Source organism: Mirounga leonina, unplaced genomic scaffold (assembly GCF_011800145.1).
Source record: "Mirounga leonina isolate KUSES-001 unplaced genomic scaffold, KU_Mleo_1.0 Mir_114, whole genome shotgun sequence".
Taxonomy (NCBI): Eukaryota; Metazoa; Chordata; class Mammalia; order Carnivora; family Phocidae; genus Mirounga; species Mirounga leonina.
Window position 1 is genome coordinate 24,949,429 of NW_023270265.1, and position 21,204 is coordinate 24,970,632.

The following is a 21,204-nucleotide window of genomic DNA, read 5'->3' on the forward strand; positions in this document are numbered from 1 at the left end:
GCGAGCACAAAGGAGGAGGAGAGGGAGAAGCAGACTCCCTGCTGAACAGAGAGCCTGACTCAGGACTTGATCCCAGGACCCCGAGATCACGACCTGAGCCGAAGGCAGATGCTCAACAGACTGAGCCACCCAGGAGCCCTATTTTTAAAATTCTGGTCTTGAACTATAATTCTTCCTGGGTCAATTTATTTATTTATTTATCTCGGGTTTTCTCTTTCATGCTACTGGTTTCCTTCGTATGTCTTGTGATCTTTGGCTATCTATTCATATTTTAAAATTGGGGATAAGTAGATTCTTCTAGGTAGCAGGTACAGAATTTTCTCAGCTGTTCAATATTTAGGCTTTTTAGATAAGTCCTTCCTTGCTCTAGGATCTCTATTTTGTTGGCAGAGCTTCTTCACCAACACACTTCGCTTTAGAGAGGGAGTAAGGTAGTGCACAGACAGCCTTTGGGCTAGGGTATCTGGCAGTGCTTTATCTCAGTGTTTTACTCTGCAGGAACAAGTCCATTTTAGCAACCAGTTTATCCCTAGGCAATCCCTTCAATTTCTTTGGTGAAGGCTCCTAAATCTTGGGTTGGGATTTGCTCAGAGATAATAGATTGAGCTATCTTTACTCTGTATGGGCAGTGTAGAGGACTTAAAATGATGGAGGGAAGAGCTGAGCTGTAAGTGTAGTTTCACTGCAGACAGACTTTTATATAAACCCCTTGGCTCGGTCTCCCTGTCTCGCCCCAACCCTTCCTGACTCTGAGGCTATCTGCTAGGTGGACTGGCTGCATTTTCCCAGAGCCTATGTTCTCTGGGTTGCCACTTCCTCACTCTGCTTGATCTGTCAACAGCCTTCCACCCGTTTTATGGAAATCTGCAAAGTCTCTCATCTGCTATGATCCCCTTTTGTGTGTTTGTTACTGTGGATTCATTCCTTCTCAGTCTTTAATGGGAGCTGGGATGGTGGTTCCGAGGGAGGGGAGCTTGTGCTCAGAGCACATCCTGAACTTGAAGCACACCCAGTATGTTTCAAAGCCGTCTTTTGTTACCCCAGGGATTGTATTCCCTGAACATGAATGTGTGTTCATCTTGCTGTTACTTCCTTCTGAAAAGCTCCCTTTTCTGCACGTGATGCCCTTGAAAGAGAGATGCTAGCTGTCCCAAAGGAGGAAGTCATCCTTTATTAATTCTCTCGCCCCACTTGGCTGAGCTATCCATCAATAAACCATATATACCCTAACTTCTATCTCTTCTGCCATTACCTTAACCCAATCTACCATCATCTTGTAATGAAACGGTATTCTTACTGAGCTCTTTTGAGCCCTTACTTTTGTACCTTGAAATCTATTTGGCACAGAGAATAGGGTAGACTCTAGGGTATGTCACTGCTCTTACAAAAACTCTGTAATGGTTTTCCATTGCTTAGAGAATAAAATATACAACTTCTTTACCATGGTATACAAAGTCCAGTAGTGACCCTGTTCTGGCCTATCTGTGTTCTCACTTTCTGCCATTCTCCTCTGGCTCACTATACTGCCCATCTCTCTATTCCTCAAATGCCTTACCCTTACTTCTGATTCAGGACATTGACAAACATGGCCTAGAACTTCTACCTAGAACTTTCTTTTCTCTACCCAAATACAAAATAGGTGTTCAATAAATATTTGCTGAGAGGAAATTTAGTCGTCATCTCACTAGGGATGTGAAGGCCTCAGAAAAGCTCCAAGAAACACACTTGCAGTGAGTATCTGCTTTTCTTGACACTGCCACTTCGGCAACAGAATAGATTAGCTCCTTACTCTACAGCAGATCCAGCAATACACTCCAAATAAGTTAAGAGAGCCTAACACTGAAAATTAAAACATTAGGAAGCCTAGATGGAAATGAAATAGTAACTTTATCCTAAATGTGTAAGGGAAGAAGCAGAAAAGGCTATCAACAAGAAAGCAGACAAGAACAATTATAATAAAAATGAACTTCGGAAACAATATGTTTCAAAGTAATAAGAAAAGCAATAGATTAAGATAAAATTGTCATTATGTAGATGATGCATAAAAGTTTACAAAAGAAAAACAGAAAACTGATATAACCCTAAAAAACAATTCTTACCCTTCTAGATAAAAAATCACTGACTAGGGATGCCTGGGTGGTTCAGTTGGTTAAGCGTCTGCCTTCAGCTCAGGTTGTGATCCCAGGGTCCTAGGATCGAATCTCACATTGGGCTCCCTGCTCTGTGGGAAGCCTGCTTCTCTCTCTACTTGTGTGCTCTCTCTCTCTCTGACAAATAAATAAATAAAATCTTTAAGAAAAAAAATCACTGACTAAAAATGGCCAGTTCACAAATAAGGAAATGAAAATAATAAAACAAGCATTTTATTAAGTACTTCCCATATGCTAGTCCTGAAGGAATAAACATGAAGATTCTATCTCTGTCCTAGTGGAGTTATATCCTAATTGGGAAGATAATTCTGTTTAGTCCTGTAACTACCTAAGTAAAAAAGCTTAAAATTGGTTCTCTGAAACTAAAGCTAATCATTATGATTTATATAAATCACTATAATTTATTTAAATCACTATACAATGATTTACAATGCTTCACAATCACATTTGTGCATACTGTTTTCAGATCAGATGAATTTAGAACCATCGGTTGAATAAGACCGTATTCATTCAATAAGCATTTATAAGACACCTACTATATTCTAAATGAATAAGACATAGACTAGGTCCTGGTCCCAGGTCACAGTCTATCAGGGAAGGCAGATATGTAAATAAATAATTTATCATCAATTTGATAAGTGCTAGAGAAAAAAATAAACAAAATGCTATTAATAAGGACAGAGGAGGTGATAAAAAATCTTGCCTGAGGATGTCAGAGAAGACTTGTTGAAAAGAGGAAAAATGAGAGGAGAGTGATATTCCAAAGAAAATGACACAAACTAAAAAGGGGCAAAGGTAAAAAGTGTATAGTGTCTTCCAAAATTTACATATACTTTGATGTAGCTAAGGGCAGGTGGTGCACAGGGGTATAGCTGATTACTAGCTGCAAAGTGAGGCAGGTACTGGACCCTACAGGCCAGGGGTGCACATGAAAGCATTTGGACTTCAAGCAAGAGTGATTTGACCACATGTTGTATTTTTTAAAAAAACTACTCAGAAAATCTTGGGGTGCCTGGGTGGCTCAGTTGTTAAGCGTCTGCCTTCGGCTCAGGTCATGATCCCAGGGTCCTGGGATCGAGCCCCGCATCGGGCTCCCTGCTCAGCGGGAAGCCTGCTTCTCCCTCTCCCTCTCCCCCTGCTTGTGTTCCCTCTCTCGCTGTGTCTCTCTCTGTCAAATAAATAAATAAAATCTTTAAAAAAAAAAAAAAACTACTCAGAAAATCTATATGGAGAAATTATTAGAGTCTGAGACTAGATATAGAGAAACCATCCAGGAGGAAGAAAGGTTTAAAATAAAAATGAAAAGAAGATGGGATGTGAGTGATACTAAGAAGTCAGAAATAACAGAACTTAATAACGAACTAATGGACTATGTGAACAAAGGAGAGGAATGAAAGTAAAATGGCCTCCTGGTCTGTACCTCAGGCAAAATGGTTATAGTGTCATTAACCAAACCTGGGATGGGAGAAAGGAGACAACATAAGGTTTTAGAAAATGTTCAGTTCCCTTCATAGTTAACAGAATTCAAATTTAAACATCCATGAGGCACAGTCTTGCATTAATTAAAATAGAGTAAATTAATAAAAATATAATCACCACTGTGGGGTACTGGGGGAAAAGGTATACTAATACATTGCTGCCCTACAACCTGGTGAAGTCGTTCTGAAAAGAAATTTGGCAACAAATATAAAAGCCATAAAAATTATCATGTTCTTTGACCCAGAAACACAACTTTTTGGAATATAGCCCAAGGATATAATTCAAAAGAAATAAAAAACCTATTTGTATAAAGATGTTTATAGCTGTGCTATATATTACAGACAAAAACTGGAAACAGCCCAAATGCCCAACAGTGAGGGAATGTTTAAGCAGACTTTGGTACATTAATGCAATGGGGTATTTTATTGCTATTAAGAATGACAAATATGAGAACTATGTAGAAATAAAAAAGGGCAATATAAAGCAATGAGTAAAAAATGCAGAACTCAAAATGATGCATATAGAATGATCATAACTATGTAAAATGATATCTGTATTACCAGGAGTATTGGAAAAGACTACGGAGTTGGTAATTTAGAGTGCTGACATTTTTGTTATTGTTGGTTGAGTTGCTGGGAATGTTTATGTGTTTCAAGTTATAATTCACTGTATATTTAGTACATACACATTAAGAAAGATATATCTCCACTTCTTTCTGGCACATAAAATTTTTAAAAGTGCTCATCTGTACCTTTCCTTTCCATAAGTGATTTTCTCTAATCTCTTGAGTCCTATTAATTTTTGGATGTATGGGGAAGTGGACTCCATCCATACTCCATGACCTTCTAACTCAATCAAATCCCACCCCTTATGGTCATTCATAGCACCATGTACCTTTCCTTGGTATTGTCTTAGTTTTAAGATCAGTTAATTAATGTTTACATCTCCCCTACCATATTGTATGCTCCATGAGGGCAGAGAAAGTATCTGTTTTTGTTTATTATTATATTCCTAGTTCTTAATGTAATACCCAGAACATTGCAGTTACTCAAGAAACATTTGCAGGGTGAATGAATGATTGACCCTGTAGGTCATGTTACTGAGAGGGCATTGTCAGTTCCATGAAAATACACTGATCAAACCATTAAAGAAAAAGGACAATCCAAAAGAATAGCTACATGGATTAAAATGATAGTTATTGGCCTTGCTTTATTATGTATTATGAATTATGAATAAAGTTCTATACATGTGGTTCTTATCCCTTAATTGTAACACATAAAATGAAATCAATCTCTCCATCTCCATCACACACACACACACACACACACACACGAGTAATTTCAAAGTTCAGTTAAAGCATGCAAAAGGAAACCAAGAGCTGCATTTGTGGGTAGGGACCAAGGTCATGAAATTGCTGTGTAAAAAAAAGGGAAAGTTGCTCCTAAAAGAAATGGGGAGAAAAGAAAAGGGTGGGGAAAAGACAGGAGCTGAACTAAGGGCTTAGGAATTCTTTGTAAAAAGGAAAATGTCTAAAATTAAATTTTGGGTAGTTAATGTTGTTACAGTGCAGATCCATGTGCCTTCCCAAACCTTCAGTGATGTCTGCTATGTTCATTACCTTAGATCAAGACTAAGCCACCCTAAAAGGGAGGACAGAGTTATAAGAGCCATCAAGCCACAAGGGCCATCTTGGAGGTTGGCCAAAAGTTTCTCTCCTCTGATAATCAATATTTATCTAACCTCATTTGGAATGTATACCTCACTGGAAAATGTCTTACTCATCTTTCAATTTCCAGGAATAACCATACCTATTCCAGAGTATGACAGGATTGCACATGACAGGTGTGTCTTGGTGCATACTCTGTGCTCCCAGGGAACTCCTGATTCTCCAACTTCATAGTTCCCACCCTTTCTGCTCCAGTCACATCTCCACTTCAGGTCTTGGATCAACATATAGCTTCAGCCTTCCTCATACCATTCCCTCAGACATTCCTTCTGACTCTGTATAACTGAATCTAACCTGCATGGATTCAATCTGGGCTGGCCTACCAACACTATTTAACATAGTGCCTCATCCATACCAAGTGCTTAAAAAAGATTATTAGATTCAGTCAAAACTGATTAAATGTGGTAATAACTCTAATGCTTTAATCTACAAGTAGCAGTAGTGTTTCTCAACTTTTTAATCCAGCTATACTGGCCAGGGTTTTGTCAAGCTTTACTTTCTAGAAGTGGTCATAAGAATAGAGTAACAATATTTTGACTTTTAAAAAATATAAAATGTGATGAAATGCTATAATATTAAATGTGCTTTTTAAAACAATGTAATCCCTTCCAACATGCCCAGGAGATTGTGATATCCTTCCCCAATTTCACCACCTTCTGCTGACTATGGAGTGCCTGGAGAGATGCAAAGCTCTTCTGCTGCTTGATGGAGAATCACTGATTTAGAACTGGGGAAGTCACTATGAAAAGTCTCTCCATCCTGGGCGCCTGGGTGGCTCAGTTGGTTGGGCGACTGCCTTCGGCTCAGGTCATGATCCTGGAGTCCTGGGATCGAGTCCCGCATCGGGCTCCCTGCTTGGTGGGGAGTCTGCTTCTCCCTCTGACCCTCCTCCCTCTCATGCTCTCTGTCTCTCATTCTCTCTCTCTCAAATAAATAAATAAAATCTTTAAAAAAAAGAAAAAAGAAAAAGAAAAGTCTCTCCATCCTTCTTAAGACCACAAATAACCAGGAAAAATATAAATACATTAATTCATTACATTTATGAAGAGTCTTATAAGAACTGCTAAAAAATATGACCTACCCATCTAGGAGGGCGATGACGTTCTTCCTGGGTCTCCCAATATTAGGGCCATACAAGCTGGCTCTGGAGTAAATCCGGATGGGTTGCAACAGGCTCTTCAGCTGGATGTAATCCTTTCCCAACTGGCTGCCATTTACCGCCCGGCCATGCATGGTTCGATAGTTATTTGGCTCTAGATTAAAAGCAGACATGCAAGTCAGAGTTGAGAAGGGTAAGGCTCTGCCAACCCTTTCCTGTCCACAGATCTTTCTGCCTTTTTCTTAACAATGTGAATAAAATAACCAAAAAGAGAGTGTAAGCTAGTTTAACATGAGGAACCATCATAACAAAAAGTTAAGGGCCATTTTAGCATTCTACTCATTTTCAAACTAATCTTCACATAAGATCACCTAATCCACAAGAGAGAGACCATGCTGATTTTTGGGTGATACTTCATAATCAATGGTCTACTGGGCTGAATAGTGTCTCCCAAAGTTCATGTCTACCTGTAACTTCAGAATGTGACCTTATTTGGAAATAGAGTCTTTGAAGATATAGTTAAGATGAGGTCATATGAGATTAGGGTGTGCCCTAAATTCAGTGCCTGGTGTCTTTATAAAAAAAATGAACGGAGAGGGAGATTCAGGTACACAGACACACTGGGAAGAGGACCATGTGTCGACAGAGGCAAAGATTGGAAGAATGCTGCTATGCCAAGGATTGCTGGCAGCAGCTACTAAAAGCTGAGAAAGAGGCATGGAATAGATCCTCCCTCAGAGCCTCCAGAAAGAATCAACACTGGCAATGCTCTGATTTCAGGCTTCTGGTTCCCTGAACTGTGAGAGAATACATTTCTGTTGTTTTATACTACTGAGCTTATGGTAATTTGTTAGGAACAGGCTTAGGAAACTGATACAAATGGTAAGAAAGGAAAGTTTTATAAAGATGGCCATTGTATCAAAAAGAAAAATCTTAATGTTTAATAACAAAGTGGCTGGGTGAAATAATTTAGAGCACAACACCCTCCCTCAGTTTCTATTAACTTGGTAGTTCTAAAAGGGCAAGGAAAGTCCTAAAAACCAGCAACTCCACTGCTGGAGGGAGCTAACTTGATTTGGAATTAAGCACATGCTCCAGGTAGGGCAGATACCTTGGCTACCTTGAGGTTTTGTAGTGTCAAGAAATTGACCAGCAGACCTGCAAGAAATTTTACAAGGAGATTTGTGGAATAAGACAGACACAGTGGGCCTTGATAAGCTCACACATACGACACGCTTTCACTACTGTGTCTCCTGACTTAAAAATAGTTTATGTGGAGTTAATGTTACTCCCTTCACTATATTCTACATGGTTTCCTCAATGTAAAATGTCCAGCACATGCAGGACCATATCTCCATATGTGACCAGACCCACTAATTAAATATAAGTAACTCAGCTACTCCACTCTCAGATGGAAAGCCCCATTCTTGCAGATCTGTAATTTAAATGCATACCCCTTGTCGTCTGGAAGGCTGTGCATGCTCAGGAGAGACTGGAGAGGGCACTAACTATCCATGTACTCATAGATGAATGTGAAACCTAGCACATTTATAAAGGAGACAATGAGAAGGCATGCCAGAAAAGAAAAGCCAGTAAGAATTATAAACTGTTTAAATTTGGAATCTGTTCTCCAACTCACACACAGATCCACTGGCAAAGGATGGAAGCCTTACTGGTGCAAAGTAAGCACAGCCTCTAATCAATCATTGTCTAACATTAAGCTATGCTGACTCAGGGACAACCTCTAGGAAGCTGGCCTTAAGAAATGATTAAAAAATAGAAAAACTTAAGATATATCAGCATCTACACAATGCAAGAGAGACAGACTCTACAGAATTATTCCATATAAGTCACTAAACAAACAAACAAAAAAGAAACAAACAAAAAAAAAAACAGCCTCTGGGATGGAGGATTCAGAATCCAGAGTTGTTCCAACATATTACCTAAAATGTAAATTTTCAACAACAACAAAAATTACAACGTGCAAAGAAATAGGATAGTGTGACCCATAAGCAAGTAAAAAAGCAGTCAACAGAAACTTTCTCCTAAGGGACCCAAATGTTAGACTTCATGGGCAAGGAATTCAAAACTACTATTATAAATATGTTCAAAGAGAGAACAGGAACAATAAAAAATTAAAGTATGATTGTATTGACCAATCAAATATAAATGAAGAGACAGAAATTATAAAAAATTATCAAATGGAAATTTTGGAACTGAAATGATTTTCACATACAGAGGAACACAAGGAATTATCAGCTGAATTTTTACCAGAAATAATGCAGGCCAGAAGACTATAGGAGGACATATTCAAAATGCTAAATAAAAAAAATGTCAGCCAAGAATTCTATATGTAGCAATCTATCCTTCAAAACCGAAAGCAAAATTTAAACCTTAACCAGAAAAACAAAGGAAAGAATTTGTTGTGAGAAAATCTGCCTTACAAGGAATGAGAAATGAAGTCTTTCAGTTTGAAAGGAAATGACACCAGATGGTGACTCAAAATGGCTCAAAGAAATAGAGAACACCAGTAACGGCAGTTGCATAGGTAAATATAAAAGACAGTTGAAAATATTCATTACTCTTTTCTTAACTAATTTAAATAACAGTTACATAAAACAAAAATTACAAAACTGTATTGTCGGGCTTATGACATATGAAAACGTAATGTTTAGAATAATAATGGCATGAAGGAGGGGAAAATTGAGTTCTATCGGAGCAAAGTTTCTATAGTTACTTGGAATTAAGTTAGTATTATTCTAAAGTAGATTGTAATGAGTTCCTGTGTATTACAATAAGAAACTACTATGAAAATAAGTAAAACAAAATAAAAACAAAGAAATTAAAGTAATACCTTAGACAATATCTCTTCTGCATAAAAAAGTAGTACAGGAGAAACAGAGGAACAAAAAAATGAAATAAATGGAAAATAGCAAGATGGCAGATATAAATTCAACCATATCAACAATTACATTAAATGTAAATGGATTGAACACTCCAGTTAAAAGCAGAAATTGTCAGGTTGAATAAAAATCTAAGATCCAACTAAAGAGACAGACTTTAAACTAAAAGATACAAATAGGTTGAAAGTAAAAGGGTGAAGAAGATATGCCAGGCAAACAGTAACCATAAGAGAGCTGGAATGACTATACTAATATCAGACAAAATAGACTTTTTAAGACAACAATGTTTAAGACAACAATGTTACTAGAGATAATGTGGGGCATTTTATAATGATAAAAGGGTCAATTTGTTGGGAAGATATAACAATTACAAACATAGACATACCAACAACAGAATACCAAAATACATGAAGCAAAATTAAAGACAAAAATAGAAAAGCCAGCAATAATAGGAGACTTCAATACCACATTCTCAGTAATCATTAGAACAACCAGACAGAAAATTAGCACTGATACAGAAAACATGAATAACACTATCAGCCAACTTGACCTGATTGATATCTGTACAGTACTCCACCCAACAACAGTAGGATACTCATTTTTTTAGTGCATATAGAACGTCCTTCAGGACAGACCATATGGTAAGCTATAAAACAAGTCTCATCTATTTAAAAGGATTAAATCATATAATGTATGTGCCCTGACCACAACAGAATTAAAATAGAATTCAACAGAAAGAAATTTGAGAAATCTGTAAATATTTGGAAGTTAAACAAATAATCCATGAATCAAAGAAGAAATCACAAGGGGAATTAGAAAATATTTTTAATGAAAATGAAAATATAATGTGTAAAAACATATGGGATGACACCAATGGCACAATCCATGAAAGAAATAATTGATGAGCTGTACTTCATTAAAATTAAAAACATTTGCTCTGCAAAACACAATGTTATGAGAATGAGAAGACAAGCCACAAACTGGGAGAAAATACTTGCAAAAGACACATCTGATAAACGACTGTTATCCAAAATATACAAAGAACTCTTAAAGTTTAGAAACAAACCACCTGATTTAAAAATGGGACAAAGTCTTCAATAGACACCTCACCAAAGAAGATACACTGATGGCAAATAAAAATATGAAAAGATAAGCAAAATGAAAATATGTTCCATATATGTCATCAGGGAAAGGCAAATTAAAACACAATTAAGGGCACCTGGGTGGCTCAGATGGTCGGCCATCTGCCTTCAGCTCAGATCATGATGCCCAGGTCCTGGGACTGAGTCTCACACTGGGCTCCCTGCTCAGAGAGCAGTCTGCTTCTCCCTTTGCCCCTCCCCCCTGCTCATGCTCTCTGTCTTGCTTGCTCGCTCTCTCTCTCTCAAGTAAATAAATTTTTAAAAATCTTAAAATAAAAAAAAATAATTAAAAAAAACAACAATTAAATACCACTGCATGCCTATTTGAATGGTCAAAATTTGTTAACACTGACAGCACTAAACACTAGGTAGAATGTGGAGAAACAGGAATGCTCATTTATTGCTGGCAGGAATGAAAAATGATAGGGTCACTTTGGAAGAGTTTGGTGGTTTCTTACAAAACAAAATATATTCTTACTATATGATGCAGCAATTGTGCTCCTTGTTATTTATGCAAAGGAGTTGAAATTTTATATCTTCACTTTTGTCTACACATGAATTTAAAGCAGCTGTATTCATAATTGCCACAACTTAGAAGAATGAATATGTCCTTCTGTAGATGAATGGATAAATGAACTGTGGTACATCTACACAATGGAATATTATTCAGCACTAAAAAGAAATGAGGTAACAGCCATGAAAAGATATGGAAGAACCTTAAATGCATAACATTAAGTAAAAGAAGCCAATCTGAAAAGGCCACATACTGTATAATTCCAACTATTTGACACTCTAGGAAAAACAAAATTAGGGACAGAGTGAAAAGAGTAATGGTTGGCAAAGTTCAGGGACAGGAAGGAGGGATAAACAGATGGATCATAGAGGATTTTTAGGACAGTAAAAACACTTTTATGACAACATAATGCTGGATATATGTCATTGTACATTTATCCAAATCCAAAGTATATTCACACTAAAGTGAACCATAATGTAAATTACAAACATAGGGTGATTATGATGTATTATTGTAGGTTCACCAATTGTAAAAAATGCACCATTGTGGTGGGGGATGCTGACAGTGGGGTAGGCTATGCATGTATCAAGGCAGGGAATATATGGGAAATGTCTACCTTTCTTTCAATTTTGCTGTAAACCTAAAACTGCTCCCCCCCCAAAAAAGTGTTAAAAAAGTGTAGAGACACAAAGAGACAGTAGGGATGCACAGAGAGAAGGCCATGTGAGAACATAGTGAGAGGCTGGACATCTGCAAACTAAGAAGAGAAGCTTCAGAAGAAACCAGATCTGCTGATACCGGCTGATCCTAGACTTTGGGCTTCCAGAACAGTGAGAAATTAAATTTTTGTTGTCTAGAAGAAAAAAAAAAGACTCCTATATTAGAAAAGAAGAAAGATCTCAAATTAATAACCTAAGCTTCTAACTTAAAAAAAAAAGCAGAAAAAGAAGAGAAAACTAAACCCAAAGCAAGAAAGAATGAAATAAAAAAAATTAGAGTGGAAATTAATGATATTTAAAAAATAGAGAAAACCAATAAAAGCAAAAGTTGGTTCTTTGAAAAGATCAACAAAACACATACCATTAGCTAAACTGACCAAGAAACAAAAGAAAGAAGTCACAGATTACCGAAATTAGGAATGAAAGAAGGAACAACACTAAGGACCTCACAGTAATTAAGAAGATAAGGGACTACTATGAACAACTTTATGCCATTAATTTAGACAACTTAGATAAAATGAAAGATTTTCAAGAAAGATACAAGTTATTAAAACCAACTCAAAAAGAAATAGAAAATCTGTATAGGCTTATAACAACAAAAGACATTGAATTAATCATTAAGAATAATTCCACAAAGAGGGCGCCTGGGTGGCTCAGTTGGTTAAGCGACTGCCTTCGGCTCAGGTCATGATCCTGGAGTCCCGGGATCGAGTCCCGCATCAGGCTCTCTGCTCGGCAGGGAGTCTGCTTCTCCCTCTGACCCTCCTCCCTCTCATGCTCTCTGTCTCTCATTCTCTCTGTCTCAAATAAATAAATAAAATCTTTAAAAAAAAAAAAAAAAAGAATATTTCCACAAAGAAAGCCCAGACCTAGATGGATTAATTGGTGAATTCTAACAAATATTTGAGGAAGAAATAATACCAAACCAATCCTTCATAAACTCTTCCAGAAAATGGAGGAAGAGGGAACACTTCTCAATTCATTTTATGAGGCCAATATTCCCCCGATACCAAAGTCAGACAAAGACATCACAAGAAAAGAAAATTCCTCATAAATATAGATCCAAAAATCCCAACAAAATAGTTACAGACTGAATCCAGTAATATATAAGAAGTATTACAATACAATGGCCAAGGGGGATATATACCAGGAATGCAAGACTAATTTAATATCAAAAATCCAACTAATGTAAAATATCATATTAATGGAAGACCAAAAACACAGTATCATCTCAATAGGTGCAAAAAAAGAGGCATTTGGCAAAATCCAACACTTACTCCTGATAAATATTCTCAACAACTATGAATAGAAGGGAAATTCTTCAATCTGATAAATAGTACCTGAGAAAAACCTACATATTTAATGATGTAATACTGAATGCTTAATGGTAAAATGTCATACTTAATAGTGAAATATTTAATGTTTTCCCCCTAAGACTGTGAACAAGCAGGAATGTGTATTCTTGCCACTTACATTCAACATTTGTGTTAGAGGTTCTAGCCAGTGTAGTCAGGCAAGGAAAGAAATAAAAAGTATCTAAATTGGATAGAAAGAAGTAAAACAGTCTTTATTCTCAGACAACATATCCTGTATATAGAGAACCCTAAACAACTCACACACATGGGGTGAAAAAACACAAAATCTACAAAACACGTTTAGCAAGTCTGGAGGATAAAAGATCAATATATAAAATCAATCATATTTCTAAATACCAGCAATGCACAATACATAAATGAAATTAAGAAAATAATTCCATTAATAATTGCATGAAAAAGAAAAAAATATTTAAGATTAAATTTCACAAAAAAGTGCAAAATTTGTACACTAAACTACAAAACACTGCTGAAATTAAAAATTGAATAAATGGGGAGATAATGTATGTTCGTGGACATACTCAGTATTCTTAAGATGGCAATTCTCCGCAAAATGATCTATAGATTCAATGCTATCTCTATTAAAATTCCAGCAGGCTTTGTTGAGGAAATTAAAAAGCTGTGTGGAAATGCAAGCACCTAGGATAGCCAAAACAATTTTATTTTATTATTTTTTAAAGATTTTATTTATTTATTCGAGACAGAGAGACTGTGAGCACACAAGCTGGGGGGAGAGGCAGAGGGAGAGGGAGAAGCAGGCTCCCTGCTGAGCAAGGAGGCTGATGCAGGGCTCTATCCCAAGACCCTGGGATTGGGGCCTGAGGTGAAGGCAGCCGCTTAACTGACTGAGCCACCCAGTTACCCCAGCCAAAACAATTTTTTAAAAATAACAAAGTTGGAGGATTTATACTTCCCATTTTCAAAACTCATTACAAAGCTATTGTAATCGAGACAATGTAGTGCTAGTATAAGGACAGACATACTGCTCAGTGGAACAGAATTAGGAGTCGAGAAATAAATCCACTTTTGGTTGATTTTTGACAACAGTGTTAATAGAATACAATAGGGAAAGAATAGTCTTTTAAGTAGTGCTGGGACAACTTGATATCTACATGCAAAAGATGAATTTTTAGACTCTAGCTTCCTAACATACTCAAAATTAACTTGTAATGGATCTTATACCTAAATGTGAAAGAAAAACTATAAAACTTTTAGAATATAGAACAAAAACACTTTGTGGTTTGGGGTTAGGCAAAGAGATGATACCAAAAGTATGATCTATAAAATGAAAAACTGACAAATTGAACTTTATCAAAATTCAAAACTTCTGTACTTCAAAAGATGCCATAAAAAAAGTATAAAGAGAAGTTACAGACCAGGGAAAATATGTGCACATCATATATTTGATGAAGACCTCGTATTCAGAATATATTTAAAACTTTTACAACTCAGTAATAAAGTAACTCAATTAAAAGGGCAGAAGATTTGAGTAGACATTTCACCAAAATAGATGTAAGAATGTCTGATAAGCACATGAAAAGACACTCAACATCATTTATCATTAGGGAAGTGCTAATTAAAGCCGTATTAAGATACTACTTCAAACTCACTAGAATGGTTATAATCAGGCAGACATTGACAAGTGTTTCCAAAGATGTAGAAAAACTAAAACCCTTATACATTTCTAGTGAAAATGTAAAATGGTAGAGCTACTTAGGAAAATATTTGGCAGTGGTTAAAAAATAAACATAAACTTACAATATGAATTAGCGACCCTCCTCCCCTCCTAGGTATGTTCCTAGGAGAAATAAAAGCATATATCCACACAAAGACTTATATGTGAAAGTTTATAGCAGCATTATTTATCAAAGCCCAAAAGCAGAAACAATCCAGATGTCCATTATCTGGTAAATGGAAAAGCAAAATGGGATATACAGCCATACACTGGAATACTATTCAGGAATGAGCTACTTTTACTTGCTACAATATGGATAAACTTCAAAAACATGCTAGGTGAAAGAAGTCAGATGCAAAAGACTATTATATGATCCAATTATATGAAATGTCCATAAAAGACAAATCTATAGATAGGAAACAGATTAGGGTTTGCTGAGATAGGACATGGTTACAGGGATTGATGGCAAATGGGCATGAGGGCTCTTTTTGGAGTTATGGGAATGTTCTAAAATTGGACTTCAGAGATGTTTGTTCAAGTATATAAATTTGATAACTGAATTGCAAAATGAAGAGGAAGGAAGGGAGAGTGAGAGGGTGAGAAAGGGGAAAGGAGAAAGGGAGAGAGGAGGATAGGAGGGACTGAAGGCAGGGGTACATTAATTCATTGTTAGAAAACAATAGGATCAAGTTGAATACTTCAATTTGAATTACTAAAGGACAAAAATGTATGAGAGAACAAAATGATGAATTGTTTTCAATCCTATTTATTATCTATCTTCTCTACTAGAATGTAGGCAGGGATATTTATCTGTTATTTACTCTTATATCTCTCAAAACAAGCATAGTACCTTTGTACATATTAGGCAGTCAATAAGTATTTGTTGAATGAAAGTTGAAGGAAGTGAAGAAAGCCATTAGTTTTAATACCGTTAAAAAAAAAACCTCATAGGGTAGTAAAAAAAAGTGCCTCCTTTTCTGTTAGAAGTCCCAAGTTCCTGACATAGATTTAGCGTTTACTGCTGTCTTTAGAAATTCTCTTTACCTTTTTCAATGTATTTCCTCACCTGCATAATATTTCCTTTATTAGGCTCTTCATTTAGCACTTTAAGGTCCAAATAGAAGAGTATCTGGACTTCCTATGTAAACTAAATACTATGTAAATATAGGATGACAATATTGTTGACAATTAACAAATAAACCTCCTAAGGAGGAAAATTGAAGGTTTTTGTCACCAACCAGTGGCAGAAAATATGCACTGTATGCCCTTTAAAATAGAAGAGACAAACAGTACTTTTTTTTTAGTAACAGCAGTATTGAGATATAATTTACATCTATACAATTCACCAAATTAATGTATATAATTCAATGGTTTTAAGTATATTTACACCATTGTGCAATCATCACCACAACAAATTTTAGAACATTTTTATCACCCCCAAAGAAACCTCAGGCCCTTTGGCAGTTCCCTCGCATATCTCCCACCCCTAGCTCTGGGCAACCACTAATCTACTGTCTCTTTAGATTTACCTATTTTGGACGTTTTATATAAATATGTGTCTGGCTTTTTTCATTTAGCATAATCTTTTCAAGGTTCATCTATGTTGTAGAATGTATTCATTCCTTTTTTTGTGACCAAATAATATTCCATCATATGGCTATACCACATTTTATTTATCCATTTATCAGTTGATGGACATTTGGGTTGTTTCTACTTTTTGGCTATTATGAATAATGCTACCATGTATAAATTTTTCTGTGGACATATGTTTTCATTTCTCTTAAATATATACGTAGGAGTAGAATTGCTAGGTCATATAGGAACTCTATATTTAACTTTTTGAGGAACTGCCTGACTGTATTCCAAAGTGGCTACACCGTTTTACATTCCCACCAGCAGTGTATGAAGGTTCTGATTTCTCCACATCCCTGCCAATAGTTGTTATCCTTTTTTTTTTTTTTTTAAGATTTTGTTTATTTATTTGACAGAGAGAGACCCAGCCAGAGAGGGAACACAAGCAGGGGGAGTGGGAGAGGGAGAAGCAGGCCTCCTGCAGAGCAGAGAGCCTGATGCAGGGCTCGATCCCAGGACCCTGGGATCATGACCTGAGCCGAAGGCAGATGTTCAATGACTGAGCCACCCAGGCAGCACCGTTGTTCTCCTTTTTTTATCATGGGCATCCTAGTGGATGTGAAATACTATCTTATTGTGGTTTTGATTTGCTTTTCCCTGATGGCTAAGAATGTTGAGCATCTTTTCATGTGGTTTTTTTTTTTTTTTTTTTTGGCCTTTTGTATTTTTTCTTTGGAGAAATGTCTCTTCAGATCCTTTGGTCAATAGTATTCTTTTAACGGATTCTTGAGTTGTCCTTAATATGAAGTGAAACAACACAGCAAATGATATCCACAGTTCCAAGAAACAGGTATGGATTCACTAAATCTACTGTACTTCACTATTTGGTCTCTTCCTATTTAGAAGATCAATTCAGTGGCCAAATATCCTAAGTGTTTTCTGGGCCAGTACCCTACAGATGGTCTAACTGAGGCTGTTCCAGGCCAACTTATTTTTTATCTCGTCAATTCAGAGGAAATAACAGCCTTACTTACCATTTCCCAGTTCCCAAGAAATGTTGTACTTTTTGCTGGCACTGTACTTCAACAGACTCAGGGCACTAGAACTGTTCCAGGAGTTATTGGGATTACGACGCAGTGCATTTAGAGCAAATATCAGGTGGAGTCCAGAGCAATCAGCAAAATTATAAAGTTTGTCTAGAGACCTGGCTGGGAAGAAGCAGAAAAAGGCTTGTAACTTTAAAATCAACATTCCAACAAAAGGAAAATATTAGCTACTATAAAAAGCCTTTCTATGAGCTTCCTGCTAATTAATTCCTGCTAGGAATTATACAGAGAGGCTTCAAAAGGATTATATTACCTCTTGGTTCAGGGTACATTTTGAAGTGATTTTAGAAAGCAGCACACAGAATTCTAGACACAGGTTGCAAATTAGCAACCAAGTCTATTCCACAGTATGTTTTATTTGTTAACAACCACAACAAAATGGAATTGCTTTGGAATTACTTTGGAAATTGACAAAGTAGTTCGATTTCTAGCTTCTCTTGAAAAATCAGATGATCTGACACTGCTGGGTCTGTATTCCTTTGTGAAATGATAGGAATAGTGTTGGGAGGCAAGGCCAAGAGAGATGACTGGCTGGTAAGTCTTGGAAAATAGCTCAGCCTAGCAGCACTTCAAAAAAAAAAAATTTACTCGATTCCACATTTCTAATATTTCTGAGAATGGAAACACCATTAGTGTAAATATATTCATTGTCACTTTGATCCTTGATACCATCAACTCTACTCACCATGTGTCCCATACCCATCCCATTCCTTCACATCTATTGTCACCATTCTGGTTCTAGTTCTCATTTCCACTTGCATGAATTATCACAACAATCTCTGTGCTTGCCTGTCCAGATTCATCTTTCTTCCAATCTCTTTCATCAGTTTCACTCACCTCTCAAAACCTTAGTGGATTTTTAAAACTGTTTTCTTCCTTAGTTCAGGACTTTAAAACTCAATCATAATTTTCCCCCAGCTTCAAGCCTCTCTATTGTCGTCTATGAGTTCTTTGTTGGTGTCACCCAGTTCTATTTATTATAGAATCCCCTGCTCCATCAGCCTTTGCTCTAATTATTCTCCTCATTTGGCATGCCCTTTTCCCTCTTTTAAACATATCCAGATCTTACTTGTCCTTTTATTTTTTATTTTTATTATTATGTTATATTAATCACCACACATTATATCATTAGTTTTTGATGTAGTGTTCCATGATTCATTGTTTGCGTATAATACCCAGTGTTCCATGCAGAACGTGCCCTCTTTAATACTCATCACCAGGCTAACCCATTCCCCCACCCCTTACCTCTAGAACCCTCAGTTTGTTTTTCAGAGTCCATATTCTCTCATGGTTTGTCTCCCCCTCCGATATCCCCCCGTTCATTCTTCCCCTCCTGCTATCTTCTTCTTTTTTTTTTTTTTAACATATAATGTATTATTTGCTTCAGAGGTACAAATCTCTGATTCAACAGTCTTGCACACTTCACAGAGCTCACCATAGCACATACCCTCCCCAATGTCTATCACCCAGCCACCCCATCCCTCCCACCCCCCACCACTCCAGCAACCCTCAGTTTGTTTCCTGAGATTAAGAATTCCTCATATCAGTGAGGTCATATGATACTTCTCTTTCTCTGACTTATTTTGCTCAGCATAACACCCTCCAGTCCCATCCACGTAATTGCAAATGGCAAGATTTCATTCTTTTTGATGGCTGCATAATATTCCATTGTGTATATATGTGTATATATATATATACCACATCTCCTTTATCCATTCATCTGTCGATGGACATCTTGGCTCTTTCCACAGTTTGGCTATTGTGGACATTGCTGCTATAAACATCGGGGTGCACGTACCCATTCAGATCCCTACATTTGTATCTTTGGGGTAAATACCCAGTAGTGCAATTGCTGGGTCAGAGGGTAGCTCTATTTTCAACTTTTTGAGGAACCTCCATACTGTTTTCCAGAGTGGCTGCACCAGCTTGCATTCCCACCAACAGTGTAGGAGGGTTCCCCTTTCTCCACATCCCTGCCAACATCTGTCATTTCCTGACTTGTTAATTTTAGCCATGCTGACTGGTGTGAGGTGATATCTCATTGAGGTTTTGATTTGGATTTCCCTGATGCCAAACGATGTTGAGCACTTTTTCATGTGTCTGTTGGCTGTTTGCATGTCTTCTTTGGAAAAATGTCTGTTCATGTCTTCTGCCCATTTCTTGAGTGGATCATTTGTTCTTTGGGTGTTGAGTTTGATAAGTTCTTTATAGATTTTGGATACTAGCCCTTTATCTGATATGTCATTTGCAAATATCTTCTCCCATTCTGTCGGTTGTCTTTTGGTTTTGTTGACTGTTTCTTTTGCTGTGCAAAAGCTTTTTATCTTGATGAGGTCCCAATAGTTCATTTTTGCCCTTGCTTCCCTTGCTTTTGGTGATGGTTCTGGGAAGAAGTTGCTGCAGCTGAGGTCGAAGAGGTTGCTCCTTGTGTTCTCCTTTAGGATTTTGATGGACTCCTGTCTCACATTGAGGTCTTTCAACCATTTGGAGTCTATTTTTGTGTGTGGTGTAAGGAAATGGTCCAGTTTCATTCTTCTGCATGTGGCTGTCCAATTTTCCCAACACCATTTGTTGAAAAGACTGTCTTTTTTCCATTGGGCATTCTTTCCTGCTATGTCGAGGATTAGTTGACCATAGAGTTGAGGGTCCATTTCTGGGCTCTCTATTCTGTTCCATTGATCTATGTGTCTGTTTTTGTGCCAGTACCATACTGTCTTGATGATGACAGCTTTGCAATAGAGCTGGAAGTCCAGAATTGTGATGCCGCCAGCTTTGCTTTTCTTTTTCAACATTCCTCTGGCTATTCGGGGTCTTTTCTGGTTCCATACAAATTTTAGGATTATTTGTTCCATTTCTTTGAAAAAAGTGGATTGTATTTTGATGGGGATTGCATTGAATGTGTAGATTGCTCTAGGTAGCATTGACATCTTCACAATATTTGTTCTTCAATCCATGAGCATGGAATGTTTTTCCATTTCTTTGTGTCTTCCTCAATTTCTTTCATGAGTATTTTATAGCTTTCTGAGTACAGATTCTTTGCTTCTTTGGTTAGATTTATGCCTAGGTATCTTATGGTTTTGGGTGCGATTATAAATGGGATCGACTCCTTAATTTCTCTTTCTTCTGTCTTGTGTTTGGTGTATAGGAATGCCACTGATTTCTGTGCATTGATTTTATATCCTGCCACTTTACTGAATTCCTGTATGAGTTCTAGCGTTTTGGGGTGGAGTCTTTTGGGTTTTCCACATAAAGTATCATATCATCTGCAAAGAGTGAGAGTTTGACTTCTTCTTTGCCGATTTGGATGCCTTTGATTTCTTTTTGTTGCCTGATTGCTGTGGCTAGGACTTCTAATACTATGTTGAATAGCAGTGGTGATAGTGGACATCCCTGCCGTGTTCCTGACCTTAGGGGGAAAGCTCTCAGTTTTTGCTCATTTAGAATGATATCTGCTGTGGGTTTTTCATAGATGGCTTTTATAATATTGAGATATGTACCCTCTATGCCTATACTCTGAAGAGTTTTGATCAAGAAAGGATGCTGTACTTTGTCAAATGCTTTTTCTGCATCTATTGAGAGGATCATATGATTCTTGTTCTTTCTTTTGTTAATGTATTGTATCACGTTGATTGATTTGCGGATGTTGAACCAACCTTGCAGCCCAGGGATAAATCCCACTTGGTCGTGGTGAATAATCCTTTTAAGGTACTGTTGGATCCTATTGGCTAGTATTTTGGTAAGAATTT

The 21,204-nt window shown here is 36.9% G+C and overlaps 1 protein-coding gene across 3 annotated transcripts in view; it reads right to left on the reverse strand.

Moving 5' to 3' along the window:
- The window catches only part of HPSE2 (heparanase 2 (inactive)), a 654,573-nt gene that overhangs the window by 226,727 nt on the left and 406,642 nt on the right, over positions 1-21,204 (reverse strand). For 2 of the 3 annotated variants that reach the window (XM_035026830.1, XM_035026820.1), the window contains one exon: positions 6,437-6,608. In XM_035026830.1, coding sequence (XP_034882721.1) covers positions 6,437-6,608 — 172 coding nt within the window. Of the gene's footprint in view, positions 1-6,436; positions 6,609-17,386; positions 17,561-21,204 lie in introns of all 3 variants that reach the window. The other variant, XM_035026811.1, reaches the window with a different exon arrangement.